General features: G+C 37.6%; 3 protein-coding genes across 4 annotated transcripts; all 3 read right to left on the reverse strand.

Annotated features, from left to right (window-relative positions):
• Positions 1 to 5: 5 nt before the first annotated feature.
• On the reverse strand, positions 6 to 7,640 carry tspan4b (tetraspanin 4b). The gene is made up of 8 exons (XM_084137997.1): positions 7,058 to 7,640; positions 5,709 to 5,778; positions 3,799 to 3,990; positions 2,295 to 2,369; positions 2,091 to 2,186; positions 1,900 to 2,013; positions 564 to 647; positions 6 to 477 (listed from the first exon to the last, which is right to left on the reverse strand). Exons 2-8 carry the CDS (start codon positions 5,775 to 5,777, stop codon positions 409 to 411), a joined length of 699 nt encoding a protein of 232 aa, XP_083994123.1. The 5' UTR covers position 5,778; positions 7,058 to 7,640; the 3' UTR covers positions 6 to 408.
• Positions 7,641 to 11,918: 4,278 nt separating this feature from the next.
• Positions 11,919 to 15,187, reverse strand: LOC311095870 (uncharacterized protein). Of its 2 annotated transcripts, none has more exons than XM_084134712.1 (2): positions 14,783 to 15,187; positions 11,919 to 13,945 (listed from the first exon to the last, which is right to left on the reverse strand). In XM_084134712.1, exon 2 carries the CDS (start codon positions 13,636 to 13,638, stop codon positions 12,355 to 12,357), a length of 1,284 nt encoding a protein of 427 aa, XP_083990838.1. In that variant the 5' UTR covers positions 13,639 to 13,945; positions 14,783 to 15,187; the 3' UTR covers positions 11,919 to 12,354. The 2 variants fall into 2 exon arrangements, with proteins under 2 accessions (XP_083990838.1, XP_083990837.1); XM_084134711.1 differs by having other exon boundaries at positions 11,919 to 13,949; positions 14,783 to 15,157.
• Positions 15,188 to 16,178: 991 nt separating this feature from the next.
• Positions 16,179 to 19,918, reverse strand: LOC311094902 (uncharacterized protein). The gene is made up of 2 exons (XM_084133108.1): positions 19,778 to 19,918; positions 16,179 to 18,783 (listed from the first exon to the last, which is right to left on the reverse strand). Exon 2 carries the CDS (start codon positions 18,773 to 18,775, stop codon positions 17,024 to 17,026), a length of 1,752 nt encoding a protein of 583 aa, XP_083989234.1. The 5' UTR covers positions 18,776 to 18,783; positions 19,778 to 19,918; the 3' UTR covers positions 16,179 to 17,023.
• Between the last annotated feature and the right edge of the window lie 2,311 nt (positions 19,919 to 22,229).

The raw sequence follows: 22,229 nt of genomic DNA on the forward strand, positions 1-22,229 counted from the left end.
TACTGTTGTGTTGCATTCTTTTTTATTTGTAACGACCTTAACAGACGTTAATATAGTACAGAGCGTTGGTTTAGTATAACAAATCAACTCTTAAACATTTAATTTCCATTTATAGGAAGTTCACACTGATTGCATGTTCATTGTAAGCAGTTATAAGGGTATTTAACAAAGAGTGCAATAATTCTAATATTTACTTTTTCTACCTACTGTATACATTCACTTTATATTCATATACAAATTAATTATTTAAGTCTTTAATCTGGTAAATTAATTTATCTGAGATTTGTCTGAGCTTCTTCTTAAGTGCAGTACTGTAATCTATGTGCACATGCATATCACATCCAGTATCTCTAATAGGCAAGTCTGTTTAAACATTCATTACATATTCAGAATGGGGCGAAGCAAGGGTCAGTCCATGTATTTTTCTGCTCGTAGGATTTGGCAGTACATCAGCATGGAGAACACCAAAGCAAGAATCTGGAGGGAGAAAAATGCAGTCGCATTATACCAGTGCTTAAATTCATAATAATCAGACTACACCAGATACACCAGTTTAAAAGTACCTGAACGATTCCAATACAAACTCCAAACCCAAGCACTGAGGTGATGTTAGCCAGAAGCCAGTCCTTGGCCTTCTCATAGCACGGCTAAAACACATTTAAAAAACAGTTTTATCAGCCAGTCATTATCTCAAAGTAAGCCATGACAGTAATCAGGGTCTTCGTTTAATTTGAGATAATGACTGGCTGGAAGTACATCTTGCTTATTACATAGTTACCAAATAAATAAACAACTGGACATGAAGTTTAAATTGTTGTAAATGTACTCTATCATTCAGATGTTTGGGGTTAGTAAATTCTCTTAACCCCGGTTTCACAGACAATGCTTAAGTTAGTCTCAGATTAAAATGCATGTTTGAGGTGTTTTAACTGAAAGCAACTTGTTCTGATATATCTTAAAATATGTCAGTGATGTTGTTTTGTCTCAAGATGCACACCAGTAATTTTTTTCTCTAAGTTATTTAAATGCCCTAATTGAACTAAGCCCTAATCCTGGCTTAATCTAAGCCCTGTCTGTGAAACCGGGCCTTTATGATTTTGAAAGACACTCTTATACTCACCAAGGCTGCAATTATCTGATCGCAAATGCAGTAAAAGTAGTAATATTGTGAAATATTTTACTGTAAAATTATATTTTACTGTTTTTTTATAAAATGTTTAATGAAAATTTCTGTAATTTTTTTTGCACTTTATTTAAATTAGGATATTTCACTTTAATTTTACATTGTTTGTTTGGCAGCCGTGTCAACTGTCGCTTTGCGCCATCTGTTGTTGATTTCAAGAATTACAATCTCCATTATTTTTCACATTTTAAATTTATTTGTATGTAATTTGAGAAAACTCATTACCCCAGTCTTCAGTGTCACATGATCCTTCAGAAATACTAATTATAATATGCTGATTTGCTGCTCAAAAAACATTTCTTACAAAAACGCATCGTTTCGCTTCAGATGGCCTTTATTAACCCCCTGGAGCCGTATGGATTACTTTTAATATGGATGGATGTGGTTTTTTGGGCTTCAAAATCTCAGGTACTATTCACTCCTATTATACAGCTTGGGAGAGCCAGGATATTTTCTAATATAGCCTAACTCCGATTGTGTTTGGCTGAAAGAAGAAAGTCATATAGGCTACACCTAGGATGGCTTGAGGGTGAGTAAATTATGGGATCATTTTCATTTTTGAACGAACTAACACTTTAACATATAAGATGTATGTAGGGTTTGTGCCAGATTTCATTTTATATTACACTTGTGGTTGCAATTATCAACCGTTGGCGGGATTTAGGAACGTGTGGTAGGCCTACTTAGCTAACCCTAGACCCCAGAAATGTTCTGACCTCTTCCCAATGATGGCATTCTGCAGAATGATCCCTGCAGCAGGATTCAGGAAGTTTGCCGCTTTCTGTTTTATTGTGCCAGTCGGTGTGGTTGCTCACGCCACAGCACTTGAACTGAAGGAGACAGAATCCATGATATACATTGAAGAATCTTAGTCTATATATTTGTGACTGTTATAAACCTAACTCACAATCTTCTGCATGTTGTTCCAGGAGTTTTTCAGCCCATCATTTGTTCTATAGTCATTCATTCCCTCTCTTAGGTCATCCTTAGCCTTTTTGTCCAACTAAATGGACAAAACAGAGACAAGTGGATAAACAGGATGTAGAAGGCAAAGTGTTTTCCTGAAAGGAAAGGCTGAAATATTTGCAAGGCTCAGACGTTAGTCTCTTACCTCTTCATGATACACACTCAAAACCAAAATCAGCGCCAATTCTGTCAGGACTAGAAACAAGAGGATCACAAAAAACTGAAAGAACAAGAAAAAACTATTAGAGTACATTAATGACAACAATATTCCCATGTAGGAAGAAAAATATATTTAAATATAAAATATTTGTATGAACTAATTTATTTCTCTTAGGCAGCAATGAGGTTAAAAAAGAGCAAAAACTTCTGCTTCCTCTGCTTCTCAGATTTTTATCCTGAAAAGTCCCATTCTGGTCTCATATTTGCCAAGATCAATCAAATTCTTATTTCAATATGAACTAGAATATTTCTCATCAAATACTAGTCCAAATTATTTGAACTATACTGCTATAGACACCAATTTAATTGTTCTGTACCCAACAATTGCCTCTCTTTTTTCCCTATAAGGAGAAACATTAGAGATGAGGATGATAATTGAACTCCTTCCAAATAAAATTTATTTTTCCAAATAATTTATTTTTACATGAAATTAAAATTATTTAATTATGTACATTATATGTTAAATTAATATACTGCCGTTCAAACTTTTGGATTTTAAATGTTCTTGAAAAAATTATTTTATACTGGCATCATGCGCGGCAAAAATTACGTCATACTTACCAGCAGAAACTATTAAAATATTATTACATTTTTAAATAACTATTTTCTTTTTTAATATAGTTTAAAATGTAATTAAAGGTAGAGTAGGCAAAAAAAATTATAAACACTTTTTATTGGTTGAAACTCTCTTCATATCCTGATAGCAATCAATGACAGAAGTGGTCGAAATATTAAAACATGTACATATATCTTCTGTCAAAGTCTCAGGACAAAACATTTTTCTTCCAATCATTGGATTCGGTCCAAATGCAATGATACGATGCCCATCGGCTCATGCAGACATCACACGTAATCAGTGTGTTCTGTAAGGCTAGAGTTAGACAGACGTCAGTCACTGAGCGCCACAAACAAACAGCAGCCGCCTTTTACAGTTCCTCCTCGACCAAAACAACGAGCTAATGCTGCGTTCACACCACGTCGTAACCTTAATTTAAAGACGGCAACCCGTGATGTTCTACCCAGAGCTGTTCATGTACTCCGATTTATAAATTTCTATTTCAGCAATATTAACGCCGAAATGAATCTGCTGCAGTCAGGTGATACAAGTCCAAGCTCTGTAAGTTGTTACATTAATATTAAATGTTATGTGTTTGAGAAATGAGGTGATTTAACACAATCTCTCGTGACGCTTTCCTTTGCATGTATTTTGAAGGAGCTGTGGCTTTGGAGACGCTCTGAAGGGAGGGTGGGAACATATGCTTTTAAAGCTAGCTTGCTATTTCTAGCCTCTCTGAAATTGCCTACCCTACCTTTAATCCGTGTGATGGCAATGCTAAATATTCAGCAGCTTTTATTCCAGTCTTCAGTCTCACATGTGGGCAGTTTCCACATTTGTTTTACTGATGTCAGTAATGATCCAGGTACCTTACCGTCATTAATAGACACTTCTGCTCTTTTAGGGCACCAAGGCATCCGAGAAACCCTGTTACCATGGTGACGCCCCCAGCAACAAGCAGCAAGTTGGCCGCGGAGAGTGAAGGGAAGGACAGCGGTAGAGATGAAAACTCAGACTGTGTGAAGGCGAGCCACACCCCGACACCAAATAAACCACATCCTCCCAACTGCACAAACAAGCAGGTAAAGAAAAATAACTTGGCATCAGTTTAAGGCAGGTCATTCTAAGGAACAAGTGTATAGGCCTGCATGGCCTTTATAAACATAATGGGCTAGTATTGAACATACTTGCATATATTTTTAAATATTTTGTGTATATTTATTGAACAGATGGAATACATTTCTCGTATTTTAACCCTTGGGCATCATACACTTGCCGACTTTGTAAACTGGGCATCATACTCTAAACGACTGAAAATCGCTAGAAAAAAATCGTTTAGCCTATAGTGTATGTTTCAATATTTTTACAGTGGACTCCAGCCTTCAGTTTTATGATTGACTGAGCGGCGTTCCATGACTGTTTTTCTGCATATGTTACAACGTTACACCCGTAGGTGGTGACGAGTGACATTATTCACTCAACGATTCGCTGAGTGAATGATTCAATGGGCCCTATCTTGCACCCAGCGCAATTGACTTTGTACACCGACGCATGTATCATTCCTATTTTGCACCCGCGCAAAGCGCGCTTTTCCCTCCACAAAAGCACGTCGCTAAACTAGGGAATGAACTTGCGCTCCCTGGGCGGTTCAGCGCAAAAAAGGAGGCGTGTTCCGGCGCAAACGTTCCTTCATGCTATTTTGCAGGTTTAGAAAACAATTGCGCCACTAACCAGGAAAAAATAGTTTAAAGTCAGTGGCGGGTTGCGCATGTTATTCATATGCTATTTTAAGGGCGCATGCTTGGCCATAATCAATGTAGCGTGTGCACAACGCGCATACACTTTGATTCTCTCATCTACACAGAAGCAGCAGTTTTCATTTTTGCAAATCATATATTATTACGATAGATAGATAGATAGATAGATAGATAGATAGATAGATAGATAGATAGATAGATAGATAGATAGATAGATAGATAGATAGACAATTTATTATAAAAGCATACATCTAGCTTACACATTTACCCAAATTATCATACGCCTTTTTAACCGAAGTTAATTTGGGTGGGTTTCTCCATCCCCAACGTCCCTGACGAGAGCGTTGCTCTCCTTGGCTGTGAACCGCTCCTGGCGCGCGCCTGGCAAATACGCCGTTATAATAGGAATCCGCTTTAGAACAAAGCGCGCCTGCTCTTAAAGGGAATGTGAGATGTCGCTCTGATTGGTTTATTTCACGATACGCCCAAACCACACCTATGAATAATGAAGCTACTTCAGACCAACCCATTTTAGATTTGCGCCTGGCGCAAGAGTCATTTATCCCGCTGGGAAAATAGCAACAGCGCCAAGACCCGCCCACAAAGTTACTTGCGCTTTGAGCTTTGACACTTGCGTTTCAGATCGTTAAAATAGGGCCCAATGACTTGTTCAATGATTCGATCCACAACACTCACAGGAACGCCACTACTGAGATGCGTAACAGTTGGTTCTGATAATTTGGTCTTTGTTGGGACTCCTTTCGATGGCGGAGCAAAAATGGACAAAGTATTTGTGTAAGTTACTACGTATAAACTAACTAACTGGTGTATAAAACCAATAATAGTTACGATTGAGAATCTTGTTTGTCTGAATAGCATCATATCATTCAGAATAACATCACACTCTTGCTCCTGTTCAGTGGCAGAAAGAATCGTAGACGGGTTTGATGAATACGGTGATGTTAACTGAATATAGATCCTCAAGCTGCCAAACTGATATTCTGCAGAAGCCTGAAACAGAACTAACCCAAAAGATGAGGTTGAAGATAAACATGAGGTACTTCACACAGCAGAGGCAACCTCGTGACGCAGACATTCTGCATGAAAGAAGAAAGACAGGAATATAATCACAAAATGATGATATATAAACGTATTGTGTGTGCTATTAACGTGTGTAAACTTTCACACTCTCCTGAACTGTAGCATGGAGAGGAAGTGCTGTTTCCAGGCAGGAAGAAACCACCCTTGTGTTGTACTGCTGATAGCATTAAAGCCATTATGTTCCATGACTAAAACATACCTACTCATGTAGGGCCTCTCTTTTACTTTAAACTCAAAGAATATTGTGGACTTTGATATGCACCACTTCATATTCCATGAGCAAAATGCAACATAATCATGTTGGTGGTTATTTTGCTCTTTTTGTTCCACAGAATGTGGTCTACATGTGACCACAGAGCATATTATGGGACAAAATGTAAACGTTTAAGCCCCCTCAAAGTTAGGCAGCACATGGATTTATGATCTGATTTCAGTGGTATGTCAGTAATGGTTCTGGAAATTGGCACCATATGTATGCGGGAATCATAAAGTTCTTAAAATATGAGATCACATAGAAACCTAAACATAACTTTAGTTTCTTGTGATTATAAATGCTTAGAAAAGAGCGCTTGAAGCATACATACACTTTTTTTCTTTTTAAATTCAACCCTTTTTTTAATCAATTCTGCCTGTCCATAAAATATATTTTTCTGACCTAAATGAAAAACACAAACGATCATCTATTTTATCAATCTATCTCAGTAAATCACAGGTTTGCACAAACTCGCTGTCAACAACATTGTTTTCTCTAGTCTGCTTCAGTAATAATGATCAAGTGGTTTGTAACCAGTACCCAAATCTATGTGACCCTGCATTACAAAACCAGTCACGTGTTGCACGAGTATATTTGTGCCAATAGCCAACAATACATTGTATGGGTCAAAATTATCGATTTTTCTTTTATGCCAAAAATCATTAGGATATTAAGTAAAGATCATGTTCCATGAAGATATTTTGTAAATTTCCTATCGTAAATATATAAAACATTTATTTTTGCTGTGAATGCAGCACAATCACGAACATAAATGAACAACTTTAAAGGCGATCATTTTTTTTGTACCCTCAGATTCCAGATGTTCAAATAGTTGTATCTCTGCCAAATATTGTCCTATCCTAACAAACCATACATCAATTAAAAGCTTATTTATTCAGCTTTCATGTGATGTAAATCTCAATTTCATAAAATTGCTCTATGTGACTGGTTTTGTGGTCCAGTGTCACATATGTAATATTCCAAAATTTACATTAAACATCAATCCAATATAGTTGCTTTACCTTTATTTAGGTGGAGACAGAAAAAAGTGACTGACGGGCAATTGAAAGGTTTCCAGGAAAAGAGTTGAGTTTTCACTGTGTCCTGAATCCAAAGCTTCCCGTATTGTCTTTTTGTTCTTACGTACTGATGAAGTTCATGAGATCTTGCTTTATTTATTCATTGACCGATATTATCCTCATCACAGATGTGATTCCTCCAGTTCTCCAGGGTGTAAATGACTCTTCATACGTGCAAAAATAAGGCTTCTGTGAAGTGATGAACTTAAATGATTGGTCATGCAGTTTCCAGGCACACAAAATTCTTCACAAGCTTTTCTTTCTTTGTTGTTTAATTCCTTCAGACTCGTATCATTTCTCTCTGGGATTACTCATGGCATTACAAAAAAAAAAAAAATTTTCTTTTTCAAGTTAACTCAAACAACGTCAAAATATTTGTTTGCTTGTTAGTTTGTTCCCTCAACCTTAATAGCTAATTCCCGGTTGTCTTTGTCTATCTTTTCAACTATTTACCTCCCTCTCTTGTTCCAAATAACTTCCAGATGTAGTTATCAGCCCTCCCCTCTGACTCTTTCCCTCTCTCCTCCTCCCGCTGGTCTCCAGAGAATCCATTCTTTTCCAAGGCCCTCCTCTCCTGAATCTTTCTCCCTCCCTCTTTCTCTTGGTTTTGTCCAAACAATCCTGATGGATGTGGCCAGCAGACACACATTTGAGGCTTTGCAGTCCTCTGTGTGTCTTTTTGTTTAGTCTTTAGATCTTTAATCTATTAAACACACTACTAACCCTTTGTAGAACTCTCAAATACTTTTTGTTATTAACATTTTGTAGTTGAATTCATTAATGTATTTTCCCATATGGTGAACGTGATACCAAGTAATAGTGATACCAACCAAATACAACATGTTACAACCAATAGGATTTGAGGGAGAAGTGTACTGTTTATGTCAAGTTTAGGTTTACAACTAGGGATAGCTGCTTCTACATCAGTGTCATCTTCCTTTGATTTTAGGAGTAGGTTATGGTTAGGTTAGTTAGGTTAGGTCAACTTTATTATCCTCAAGGGGCAATTTGTTTCACAGCCAGCAGTAAACCATTCAATCAGCAAGAACAAACACATAACACCACAGTACGCAAAAAGAAAGGGAAAAAGACTTCCATAAATAATTTACCTAGAATAATAAAAATAAAAAAACTTGGTTAGGGTTAGGCTCCAGAGTAGGGAAAGGGTTAGGACTATGTTTTCATACAGGAATGTTGGTCCAGGATCAACAAAATATATTGATCCAGGAACATGTGTTACTTGGCAAAATCACAGCAACCATATATATATACAGTGAGGAAAATAAGTATTTGAACACCCTGCTATTTTGCAAGTTCTCCCACTTGGAAATCATGGAGGGGTCTGAAATTGTCATCGTAGGTGCATGTCCACTGTGAGAGACATAATCTAAAAAAAAAAAATCCATAAATCACAATGTATGATTTTTTAACTATTTATTTGTATGATACAGCTGCAAATAAGTATTTGAACACCTGTCTATCAGCTAGAATTCTGACCCTCAAAGACCTGTTAGTCTGCCTTTAAAATGTCCACCTCCACTCCATTTATTATCCTAAATTAGATGCACCTGTTTGAGGTCGTTAGCTGCATAAAGACACCTGTCCACCCCATACAATCAGTAAGAATCCAACTACTAACATGGCCAAGACCAAAGAGCTGTCCAAAGACACTAGAGACAATATTGTACACCTCCACAAGGCTGGAAAGGGCTACGGGGAAATTGCCAAGCAGCTTGGTGAAAAAAGGTCCACTGTTGGAGCAATCATTAGAAAATGGAAGAAGCTAAACATGACTGTCAGTCTCCCTCGGACTGGGGCTCCATGCAAGATCTCACCTCGTGGGGTGTCAATGATCCTAAGAAAGGTGAGAAATCAGCCCAGAACTTCTGGTCAATGACCTGAAAAGAGCTGGGACCACCGTTTCCAAGGTTACTGTTGGTAATACACTACACTCTAAAAAATGCTGGGTTGTTTTAACCCAATGTTGAGTCAAATATGGACTAACCCAACGTTGGGTTAAAAAATGCAGTTTAAAAATGGACAAATTGCATTTTGGACAAAATCAAAAATGGACAAAAATGCAATTTAAAAATGGACAAATTGCAGTGGTTACATTAAAAATGTAACCCAACGTCTGGGTTTGTCCATTTTTAAATTGCATTTTTAACCCAACGTTGGGTTAGTCCATATTTGACCCAACATTGGGTTAAAATAACCCAGCATTTTTTAGAGTGTAAGACGTCATGGTTTGAAATCATGCATGGCACGGAAGGTTCCCCTGCTTAAACCAGCACATGTCAAGGCCCGTCTTAAGTTTGCCAATGACCATTTGGATGATCCAGAGGAGTCGTGGGAGAAAGTCATGTGGTCAGATGAGACCAAAATAGAACTTTCTGGTGAGAATGATGAGTACATCCCAAGAACACCATCCCTACTGTGAAGCATGGTGGTGGTAGCATCATGCTTTGGGGGTGTTTTTCTGCACATGGGACAGGGCGACTGCACTGTATTAAGGAGAGGATGACCGGGGCCATGTATTGCGAGATTTTGGGGAACAACCTCCTTCCCTCAGTTAGAGCATTGAAGATGGGTCGAGGCTGGGTCTTCCAACATGACAATGACCCGAAGCACACAGCCAGGATAACCAAGGAGTGGCTCTGTAAGAAGCATATCAAGGTTCTGGCGTGGCCTAGCCAGTCTCCAGACCTAAACCCAATAGAGAATCTTTGGAGGGAGCTCAAACTCCGTGTTTCTCAGCGACAGCCCAGAAACCTGACTGATCTAGAGAAGATCTGTGTGGAGGAGTGGGCCAAAATCCCTCCTGCAGTGTGTGCAAACCTGGTGAAAAACTACAGGAAACGTTTGACCTCTGTAATTGCAAACAAAGGCTACTGTACCAAATATTAACATTGATTTTCTCAGGTGTTCAAATACTTATTTGCAGCTGTATCATACAAATAAATAGTTTAAAAAATCATACATTGTGATTTCTGGATTTTTTTTTTTTTTTTGATTATGTCTCTCACAGTGGACATGCACCTACGATGACAATTTTAGACCCCTCCATGATTTCTAAGTGGGAGAACTTGCAAAATAGCAGGGTGTTCAAATACTTATTTTCCTCACTGTATATATATATATATATATATATATATATATATGAATACAAAAAGAGAAAGTTGGTAATATTGTCAGGAGCTCCATCTGGTGGTCATTTGTAATAGTTTATTCAGTGGAATATGATGCCTCATTGATATATCATTATGAGAATTTGAAATGTTACCCTTATGAAAGGTTTTGCTGGTAATGGGCTTTTACACAATAGAAAACAATGTCTCCATGTTATGGGTTTCACACTTTGAGCAATTATGTCAGAAATACCAAAGGATGTTTAAAAAAAAAAAAACTTGTTAGATATTTAAGAAGAAAAAAAAAACATAGAGTCTGATATATTTTCAATTATTGTTCTTGATTTAAATACATACACTTGTGGCCAAAGATAACTGACCTCGCACCCACCAATGGCATTCCTACACGTCTCTATTTTCTATTTGGCGCACTCCTTGCCAGATTAGAAGGGCTGCTGGCTTCTGATTTTTCTATAATTCAGTGGGATTATAGGTGTAAACTTATTTCTCAGTCATCTTTTTATCATTTCATTTTAACATGTTTAAATCCATTCCACAGAATTCTATAGATTTTCCCACAAAATCAGTACATAAAATATTGGGAAGTGTTTGTATTGAACAAATATATATAGGCTATATATAGGCTATTTTAGATCATTTGATTATATTGTGCCACCATTCATTGATATTATATGCTATAAATCTCTTTGCTAACAGTGAAAAAAAGCTAACTTTCTTAAAATCTTAAAACTTACGTTCTGGTAAATTGTGGTAAATTATGTTGTTGTTTTTTTCGCAAACAAAGCACTCGCGTCACTTAATTGAAACCACTGGAGTCACATGGATTACTTTAACGATGTCTTTCCTATCGTTCTGGGCCTTGAATGTGTTAAGTTGGATCTTTATGGAGGGACAGAAAGCTCTCTGATTTCATTATAAGATCTTCATTTGTGTTCCGAAGATGAACGAAGGTCTTACAGATGTGCAACGAGCGTGAGTAATGAGTGACAGAAGTTTTGGGTGAACTAACCCTTTAAAGGTTAGCTGTTTATTTTAAACATATTGTGTGCCTTAATCAACGCACTATATAAGTGCACTATCTCTAACCTCATTCATTTACCCAAGTAGTAGTACAACTGTATCTTTAGATGTAGATAAAGATACAAATCTGCATCTATAGTGAACATTACAAATGATGAATGATGATTATTAATTAATGCAGAAATTATTTTGTCTTTATTTATTTATTTTTTGCTTACAAAATCCTGTCGTTTCAATAGGAATCCATGTGATCTGCAAATTCTCATGAGGATGAAGGATTTCCCCATGCAAGTTTTGCAATAGGTTCAGTTTGTCATGTGAGTTCGCCATGTTGACCAATAGCTATAGACCCTTTTTGAGCTATTTCATACATATGTGGGCCTGGCCAAACACCCACCCTTGCAGTCTTTGCACTTGACCACTTGTCTACTTACATGACATATTTCCTGTATTTGGCCCAAGTGTTCAAGTAGGCATGAAGACTAAGTGTGTGTCGAACATTATCAACATGTTGCAAAAATGCACATGTTTACAGAGCTTTTTTTTATATTTTTAATACTTGGCATTTTAAAATAAACTTCTAAATGTCTTTTCAGTAGTCCCTATGTAACAAAAAACACCATTTAAAAATTAAGTTTAAATTAAAATTAAATTTTAATAAAGTTATAAAAAGCAGTTGCAAATGTGGTACAAAATACACAACCTGCTCATCTTTGGACAAATAAAATGTGCAACATATAGCAGAGTTCACACCACAGCGAACAATTTTATCCATCTGATGAACGATAAAAATATTGACAGCCAATCAGAATCCATCCATCCAATATCGTCCGCTGGTGAGGACACTAATATACTGTAGTTATCTTTATAGTTATCGTTCTTGGTGTGAATGGGCCTTGAGAGTTTTCGATCATTATACATTGCGCCATTGTTCATAATGAATTGTGATGGTCAAACAATAGCCTATTTACAAATCTATATTAGCCTACTTAGTCCTTGTTTGATACACATGATGTAATCAAGATGGTCAATTATATTAAATCCTTAATATTCATTCATTGAAGAAGTGTATTAGACGGCTGTGGTGAGACAGAACGTTTCTCCTCCGTTCAACTCCTTCTCTTCACTTTTGTCATCTCCTTTTTGTGTCTTGTTCTCTGCCAGTGTTTCTCCCGCCTTGTTTTCGCCCACATCCTCATCTATGTAAGGCAGAGGTTCCTGCTTCTCCCATTTCTGCGCCTCTTTAGTACCTTCCCCACCCACTCCACCATTAGACATGTCACCTTCGTCCAGGGCGGCGAAAGTGCTGAGCACCATATCGTCTCCATCCTTTTTCCCATCATCAGGCAGAAGACCCTCCTGCACTTCAGCGTCACATTCAGCCCCCGCCTCCAGATTCACAGGCCCCGCCCATGCGTCATCCTCCGCCCCTTTTTTCTTCTTGGAACGTTTACTTTGTCCATTCACGTACATGGGGCCAAATGTCCGTGAGGCTTTTTTCTTTCGCCATTGGACAAACAGAATCATGCCAACACATAGCACACAAATGACGATCACACACACTACGATTATTAATAACCAGTTTGTATCTATGGGAAGAATACTTTGCTCGACATTCCCACTGGTGGTGACAGTGGTAAATTGGGTGGAGACTGATTCGTCATCAAAAGCCGAGTGTGAGTGCCCTTCAGGAGTAATTTGAGGCAACTGTGAAGATGATGTTAGAGTTGCAGTGGAGGTTATTGTGCTGGTCTCCATGGGGTTGGATGGTGGATGAAACGTTATGGATATGGGATTGAGGGCTTCTGTTGAATCAGTAGACATAGGATCAGCTGCTTGGGTGATTTCATCTGTAGGATGTTCTTTAGGACTGGTCAACTCAGAAGAAGTAAAGCCAACAGTCGTTTCATATTGAAGTGTGCTTGGGGCGTCTGAAGTTATTTGTTCAGCTACTCCTGTTTCCACATAAGGAGGCACATTAGTAGTGATCATTGTGGTCTGCTCTATTTGACCAGGTGTTGTTGTTTCAGGAGCCAATTCTGCTGTTGTTTGTTCAGTCTCACTATTGACTGGCAAATTCACAGTTTTTGGTTCATCAAGCATGGTGCTCGATTGATAAACAAGTGTGGGAGACAGATATGGTGCTGTCTGTAGTTCAGTGACATCATTTGCAGTGTGGTCCTGCAGTGGTCCAGCAGTGTTGCTTTCAGAACTGAACATTTCCACCAAAGTGTTATTCGGTACTGCGGTGGTGATATCTGTCTCTATTGACACTTGTGCATCAGTGAACTTGAAACAGGCTCCAAGAGCAAGATACAGCAGTAAATTGCTAAAAACGAGCCTCATGGTGCTCATACTACTGCCTGAAAAGTCAGCAATCTCAGTCTTTGTGCAAAACAAAATTGCTCAGGTGAGCTGATGTCTTTGGAGATCCACTTTGAGGCTCGAGAATGTGATGGGAATTGTAGGAAACCTCCAACACCTGACTATATATTAAAGGAAAGCATCTGGCAGAAGTCATTCATTGTTTTGTTTTTTCTTGTTCTCTGTGTGCTTGGTTTTCTGCTGAGGTAATCTTGCGTGAATCTGGGCCGGAAAGTTTTACACACCCCTGTTCTTCCTTTTTCTTCTCTGACTCTGTTTCAGTGTAGCACAAGCGAATCTAGCTTTGAAATAAACATGTGACACAGTAAAAAAGACAGCGAAAGAAAAAGACAGTTAGTCACAATATTATTACTCTTTTTTGGGGTTTAAATTGAAAAAAATATAAATTATATAAAATACATATAAAAAAAGTTCTAAAGTTTGGGGTTCATAGGATTTTCTGAATGCTTTTAAAATAAGTCTCTTATGTCCACTAAGGCTGCAAAGTCTCTTATATATAGTTAAACAGTAACACTGTTAAATGTTATATCAAATTAAAATTACTTTTTTTTCTATTCTAATCTTTTAAAAAGTAATTTATTCCTGTGATGCAAAGCTGAATTTTCAGCATTATTACTCCAGTCTTCAGTGTCACATGATCCTTCAGAAATCATTCTAATATGATGATTTGCTGCTCAAGAAACACTTCTTACTATTATATTATATTTTCCTATATTATCAATTTATTTATTGCTAGAAGGTAGAATTAAATTGAATGTACTTTACTTTATTTGAAAGATGCTTTTATCCAAAGTGACTTTCTTGGGAACTGAGCCCCATGACATTGGCATTGCTAGCGCCATGCTCTATCTACCAGATGAGCTGCACTTCATTTGACGGGCAGAATAGAGGTACGTCCACAGGTTATTTCAGTGCACAAGTACCATAGTTACTAGATGTGATTTGAGTGTCACCGTGACATTAATGTTTCTCCAAGCTGCATGTAGTCATTTTTTTTTTCGTTCTTTTTATGTGGTCTCCCTGTTCTCAAGCATCTTATAACATCACAGCCACAAACTGGTTACAGTTTGTCTCCCATTTGATCCCTTTATGAATAAGTGCAATTGCCACTTACCTTCATGCCTCTGGGTTAAGTCACTGCAAGCTCCAAACACCAAGACCAAACTGCACATGTGAAAATCTACACACTTTCGCATGCAGTGCACACCTATATCCTGTTCATTTCTCTTCCTCTCTCACTCCTACATGCCCTCTTTCATTTCTCCTCCCTCTGAAGATGTCATATCACTGCCTGCATCTGGACGAGAGACGCTGTAGCCGAAAGATTAAAAAACGTGCAAAAAAGTACTTGATATAGTGTGCATTATTATCTGAGGCTGAAGTAGAAAAAGAGAAGCCATGGCCCTGATGGGAAGCTCAGGGTGTGTTGACACTTCTGTGGGTTTTGACTCTGGTTTGTCGGTACAACTATGCTGTTAAGTGCAATTGTGTCTTTTTGAGTGTATGCGTGTATATGTGCACGATATGTGTTTTTTGGGTGGAGGAGGGTATTGCAAACTAAGTGAAGTGAGAAATTTTTTTTTTTTTAAGTAAAGTTTGCTTAAACTATTCTGAGAGACGTATGTCCTGCCCTCTCATTTTTCTCAATCTAAGTAACGAACACAGGATTTGCTAATTGAAAATCTTAGTAAAATTTTTTAATTTAGGCATTTTTACATCCACGTGATATCTTTTCTTTCTGTTGACGTTTAACTTCACAGTACTTATCACTATCATTTCCTCATTCTGAGTATATTTAACACTTTTTCATGGCATTGTCTCTCACTCTTTTTAACCTCTCATACACAACAGAAACTTGCATGATCTGTTCTCTCAAAATGGTGATTCGCACCATCTCAGAATCAATATTTATTTTATTTCAGTTTATCTTTACAACAGTAAGACGCACTATGAGATTTCATAAAAGTTGCATATTAAATATTGTGTATTTTTATTTAGGTTGGGAATGGATTTTTTTTTTTTTTTTTTATAAGCCAGAAACATTCTGAATTTTCCGACAGTGTAGCAAAAATGACTGTGGTTAAAGTTTCTGTGGTCCCTTCACTTTTCCAAGGAAGGAAAAGCACTGTATGTTATTCTGTTTATCTCACTGTTTAGCTTCAGGACTTTTCTAAATAACTTATGGAAACTAATGCTGTTTCAACTTAACAATTAACGTAATAGGTCTGTGCTTTCATCAAACATATTAAGTTCTATAAATAGATGGATTTTTTAATAAATAATGTGTTTTTATTTGTGGATCTAAGTTCAGTAAACTTGCATTTTAAGTTAATATGAGCATTAAGATTACAAAATAGTGATGTAGAACAAAAGTTAGACAAACAAAGAGTGTTTACGTTTGAGCAAACTGAAAAGATTATATAGAATTACTTCTGTACACCAAAAAAGTTGTGTATACTCATAAAAATGGAAGAAACTTCACAGAAGAAAACACAACTTTAACAACAAAATATTTATAAAACATATATTTATGCTGTCATTATGTCCCCATGTTTTGACCCAAATCACAAATTATTCAAGTGCATAATCAGTGATCAAACTGAACATGCTCAGCTGTCTGTTAGTTGGACCTAATGCTGCCTTCATGTGCTATCGGAAATTTCCTACTTCCCACTTCTGAAGTTGTAATTACAAGTTTGTCGTTTTCAAGTGCTTTGTTGACGGCAGCTTAATTTCTGCCTATTTCTTAGGGAAATCTTATTAAAGCCAAAATGTATAGAAGATATTTAATCAATATCCAATGGATTTAGAATAAAATACAGCATCCCATTTGTTGAACATTACCCTCCCAATTTGATTCACTACATCTAGATAGTCAGCTTGTTGACGAGTCTGTAATTTAATTCAAATAAATCCTATTTTTATTGTGTAAAAATACATACAAATACAATATGATATGCATCATATTTATGTAAATATACACAACTGTAGATGGGAAAAACTATAAATAAAAATTAACAGTCATATACAGTTCTCACTTTTGGCTTTTTTATGGATCACCCAACTCATAAACGTCATTTCCCTGTATAAAACGCGACTTTAGAGGCTGTTCATGTCCAATTTCTGAATAGGAAACTCATATTTACGAAAATTCCAATATCTGACAAAATGGAAGCTGGATTTTTTTTTACAGTGTACAGCTGAGTAAAAAATCAGGTCCATGTTGGATCACAAACGTAATGTCTTGTTTACTTGTTCAAATAAAGTTTCCATCAAAATCTCCTTGTGTTTTTGGCAGAAGCCTGAAGGTACATCTGTCCACACTGTTTCCTGTGGTGTCTTTCAAAGTTGATAACTACGTGTCGGTGTCCGGCATCCTCTCCTCCTTCATGCGCCTGTTTGCGTACCAGAAATCTGTTATGTCATCCACAGTCACTTTAGGCTGAATCCACAGGTCATTCTCATTCCTATTCTGTTCCTGTCCTCTTATCTTCATCCTCTCCTGCCTCTTTCTGTCTTTCTGCTTCCTGTCGGCCTCCATCGTGGATCCATTGACATACCAGAATTCCACTCTCTCCTGCACCGATGCTTTGGGGTTGGCCCAAAGGCTCTCTTTCTCGCACGTCTGGCCTCCCTTCTTCCTCCGCTTCATCTTCTTTTTAAAGACCGACAGACGCACCCACAGGAAGATGGTTATTCCTAGGAATATGGTAGCAGTCATTGCTAAAGACCACACTGTGATGAAGCACATCATTGTGGATTGACGAGATTTGGGGTTTGGGTTCAAACATTTAGGCCAAGCTTTGCTTTCTGTGTCAGTTTTGTTTGTTTTGTTGGTTGTGGCATCGTTTAGGACATCAGTTATGATAGAGTTGTTGTTATAGGTGGTGGTACCACCGGGTGTGTCTGTTCCTGTAATGTTTTCTCTTCCTGTGTGCGCAGTAGAGTTCGTGAATCTGTTTGTATTCTGCTCTGTCGTTGAGTGATTGACACCACCTATTGAGGTGTGATATTCAGGTGCATCTGTAACCGTAGGGTCTCGTGCTGTTGTGTAAGCCGGTGTGACTGTGGGAATGTCTGTGCTTTGTGATGTTGACCAATCGTTTCCCACTGTTGCCGTTGAAGTACTTACACCAGTTGTATTTGCTGCTGTGTCGTAAGGTTCCTCTCTGTGTTCACTGGTGAAGCTGTAACTTCCCTCAGTGCTCAGTGTTCCTCTCGACTCATTCGTATTAGCAAATGTGGCCTGGGTGGAGTTCGTTTCATAATTTCCTTCATCTGCTTTTGTTCTGTCATCCTCTTTCTCTGTCTGGACTTTCCAGGGAACTGTTGAGACACTGCTGAGCAGGTCTGATAAGGTGTCTGCAGTCTGAACTGTTTGTCCTTCATCAGTGTAACTCGCAGTTGACATTGTTACTGTTTCATTATATTGTGGCATCAGTCTTGCAAAGTTAGTGGAAACTGTTGTATGACTTGTATTTGTGTGGCTCATAGCAGCACTGCTAGCATTGCTAACACTTACGTCATCATCCATCATGCCATTCTGAGATGGAGTACTGCTGTCGTGTTGATGCAGGGATGTTGTTTCCTGTGTGGACGTCACATTTGGGGTTGTATTTGGCTGTCCTTCATCAGTGTAACTCGCAGTTGACATTGTTACTGTTTCATTATATTGTGGCATCAGTCTTGCAAAGTTAGTGGAAACTGTTGTATGACTTGTATTTGTGTGGCTCATAGCAACACTGCTAGCATTGCTAACACCTACGTCATCATCCATCATGCCATTCTGAGATGGAGTACTGCTGTCGTGTTGATGCAGGGATGTTGTTTCCTGTGTGGATGTCACATTTGGGGTTGTATTTGGCTGTGTGTGCACTTCACTGGGCAAATTTGTTGTGCTTTCCTGTGTTTTTGTGGTCAGAGGTGAGAACGATGTTGCATTTATTAGGGTCTTGGGTTCTTGGTTTGTTTCTGTTGTTGCTGGAGTTATTTGGGTGGTTTCAGTGTAGTCACTCGTGGTGTTTGTTGGCGGTGTGTTGTAATAAAGAGCTGAGGCGATGAGGAAGTGAGTGAACCACACTGTGATGGACAGTAAAGTCATTTCCATTGTGACTTCTGTAAAAGATAGAGACAACATTAGTACAGCCATGACGGGAAATCATTTGAAAATAAAATGAATTCACTGACAAGTTCAGTACATTATGCATTAGTACCATGAATTAGTACCATTAAAATCTTTGTAGTTAACAAATATGATTATCATTCTATCATGCTGATTTGGTGCTCAAGAAACATTTCTTATTATCAATGTTGAAAACAGGTGTGCTGCTATATATTTTTGATGAAATATATTTTCTTCAGGATTCTTTGATGAATAGAAAGTTGGAAAAAAACGGCATTTATTTAAAATAGAAATCTTTGGCAACATTATAAATGTCTTTACTTTCACTTTTGATCAATTTAATGCATCCTTAATGAAAAAAAGTGTTAATCTGACCCCAAACTTTTCAACAGTACTGTGTGTATGCATATATATAATAAATATAATATAAAAGTATTGTTAGTTCACAATGTTTTGTTGTATATTCATTAGCTGAACCTTATGTTAAAGTGTTACCACATACTGTAATCTATGCAGTTAGAGGCTGCATAGAATCGTGTAACACTATTAATAAATGTACTTATTTATTTTTGTAATCACTGTAAAAAACAATTGAATATACTGCCTCAGCAAAAAACAACACACACCAAATTCTATTGGTTTTAGGTTTTGTTAGATCAGTATGTCGGTGTGCCAGTCAGTGCAAAAATAAGTCGTGTTTCCCAGCACGTGTTTCCCACTTTGTAGTGTTTGAAATGTTGCCATTTTTCCCTGTGAATCTCTAATACTGATAGCTACTGCCAAATAACATAGTTCTTTTGATTTTATTTGACTTGCCTGGCTATAAACACTCCAGGCCAACAATGAACACTCAACGTCACGAAGCAGCATAAAATCCACACTGCATATTTGTACTTCACTAAGAACAAACGAGAACTCGAAAACAAGCTATGTCTGTATTACTTCTCGTTTAGGTTTAATCAACTGACAGAAACAAATAAACTCTACCTGATGTTCAGAACTCATCACGTTGTCTCTTCCTGATGCACTGTGATTTCTTCGTTTGCGCAGTGGTGCCTTCTGGGATACTTCTCTCCCCTAGCTGAAACTTTGAAGTGACATGAGGAAATGACAGTTTGATCACCATGCCAACAGTGGGATGAGGTGAGAGGTTGGGGTAAAGAGGATGTGGTTGAGTGGCTCCACCTCCTCCATCAGTGCTGCTGTGGAAGCAAATAAAGAGCAGATATTTGAACACATCCTGTTGACTCATATCACATTCAGATTGATCAACTGCACATCACTCTAATGAGGACGCCGACTCACCACAGTACTGTTTTGACAAGATGACATGGATGTCCTTCTCAAACCTGGGTACGCCCCACCACTGCACATTTTGTGTGTGTCCCTCATCTAGGGACCCATCAATATATTGATTAATAAAAATCTAACATTAATATTTATTTATATTACTACACAAAGCCAGTAATGTACAAACAAGTAATAAAAACACTTTTGAGTGTTTTAGCGCAATTTTCTGACCTCATGGGATCACAACACTAAGAGATAGTAAATCTTTTCCTGGATTTTTTTGTGTGCGTTCCCGAGATTAGACCTTCCTTAACATAATGCCGAAAACCCGAAGTCTCTAGGTGGTCTGGTTGAGGAGTAGATAGAAGTGCAAGATTGGTGCGCACAGACAGAACAGAAATCATGAGTTAACAATCGCAATTTTGTCCGGTGGAAAATTGCGCTAAAAAACACATGCCATGCAAGTCAATCTATATTTAATGTAGTCTAGGTCATATTTTCTTGGTATATTTTCTTTGATAAGTCAATGTCAATTTTGATCAATTTAATGCATCCTTGCCTAATAAAAAAATAAATAAAAAAAATTATCACTGACCCCATTTTTTTTTCTTTCATTTAGCATTATTTTTGCCAGCCATGACCCATTTTTTGTTCAAGACCCACTAGTTGCGAGCCACTCCTGCAGATTTGCGATCATATGAAAAAGAAAGGATACCCCTTTGAATTCTGTGGTTTTATGCATCGGGACATAATAGAAAATCATCTGATCCTTGGCAAGTCTTAACATTAGGTAATACATCCTGAAATGATATGAACAACAACATATGATATATTACACCGTATCATGGTTTATTTAACAAAAACTTGGCCAAAATGGAGAAGCCATGTGTGACAATCTAAGTACACCCTTACTTCTTCCATAGGAATGAAGGCGCTGCTAATCAAATGTCTTTGATTAACTGATCATCAGCAAGTGTGATCACCTCTATAAAATAGTTTGCTGCTCCGGAGCATTCAGGTGCGTGTTAACACAATGCCGAGGAGGAAGGACGTCAGCAATGATCTTAGAGAACCAACTGTTGCTGCACATCAATCTGGGAGGCGTAACAAGGCCATTTCCAAATAATTTGAAGTCCATTATTCTGCAGTGAGGAAGATTATTCACAAGTGGAAAACATTCAAAACAGTTGCCAATCTTCCCAGGAGTGGATGACCCTGCAAATTCACCCCAAGGTCAGACCATACAGTGCTCAGAGAAAATGCAAAAAACAAAGAACTACACCTCAGACTCTACAGTTAGCACCTCAGTTAGCATGTTAAATGTTAAAGTTCATGGCAGTACAATTAGAAAAAGACTGAACAAGTATGACGAGAGTGTTACTGGATCTTAGTGCTGCATTTGATACTATCGACCACAACATTCTTTTGAATAGATTAAAAATAAATAGATTATAGATTAGACATACAATTATGTTGGCATTAATGAAATTGCATTAGCATGGTTTAAATCATACTTATCTGACCGTTATCAGTTTGTAGCAGTAAATGAAGAGATGTCATATCAATCACAAGTTCAGTATGGAGTACCACAAGGCTTAGTTCTAGGGCTGTTGCTTTTCTCCCTGTACATGCTACCATTAGGAGATATCATTAGGAAGCATGACCTCAAGGCTAGATTATTGTAATGTTCAACTGGGAAGTCGCCCTGCAGGATTAATAAACAAACTCCAACTGGTCCAAAACGCAGCAGCTAGATTTCTTACTAGAACCAGGAAGTATATGACCATATTAGCCCAGTTCTGTCAACACTGCATGGGCTCCCTATTAAACATCATATACATTTTAAAATCTTGCTAATTATTTACAAAGCATTAAATGGTTTAGCTCCTCAGTACTTGAGCGAGCTCTTAACTCATTATAGTCCTTTATGTCTATTGCGATCTCAAAATTCTGGCCAGTTGATAATACCTAGAATATCAAAATCAACTGCAGGCGGTAGATCCTTTTCCTATTTAGCACTTAAAATTTGGAACAGGCTTCCTATCATTGTTCAGGAAGCAGACAACCTCTGTCAGTTTAAATCTAGACTCAAAACACATCTCTTTAACCTGGCATACACATAACACATTATCAATTTCTACAATTCATG

The sequence above is a fragment of the Abramis brama genome (assembly GCF_963993115.1).
Source record: "Abramis brama genome assembly, chromosome: 1".
NCBI lineage: Eukaryota > Metazoa > Chordata > Actinopteri > Cypriniformes > Leuciscidae > Abramis > Abramis brama.

Coding starts and splice junctions, on each gene's coding strand:
- LOC311095870 (XM_084134712.1), bottom strand. CDS start 13,638: ATGAGCACCATGAGGCTCGTTTTTAGCAATTTACTGCTGTATCTTGCT.
- LOC311094902 (XM_084133108.1), bottom strand. CDS start 18,775: ATGGAAATGACTTTACTGTCCATCACAGTGTGGTTCACTCACTTCCTC.
- tspan4b (XM_084137997.1), bottom strand. CDS start 5,777: ATGTCTGCGTCACGAGGTTGCCTCTGCTGTGTGAAGTACCTCATGTTT. Junction 3,991..5,708: donor TCTTCAACCTCATCTTTTGG/GTTAGTTCTGTT, acceptor TTGTTTGTGCAG/TTGGGAGGATGTGGTTTATT. Junction 478..563: donor TTTGTATTGGAATCGTTCAG/GTACTTTTAAAC, acceptor TTCTCCCTCCAG/ATTCTTGCTTTGGTGTTCTC.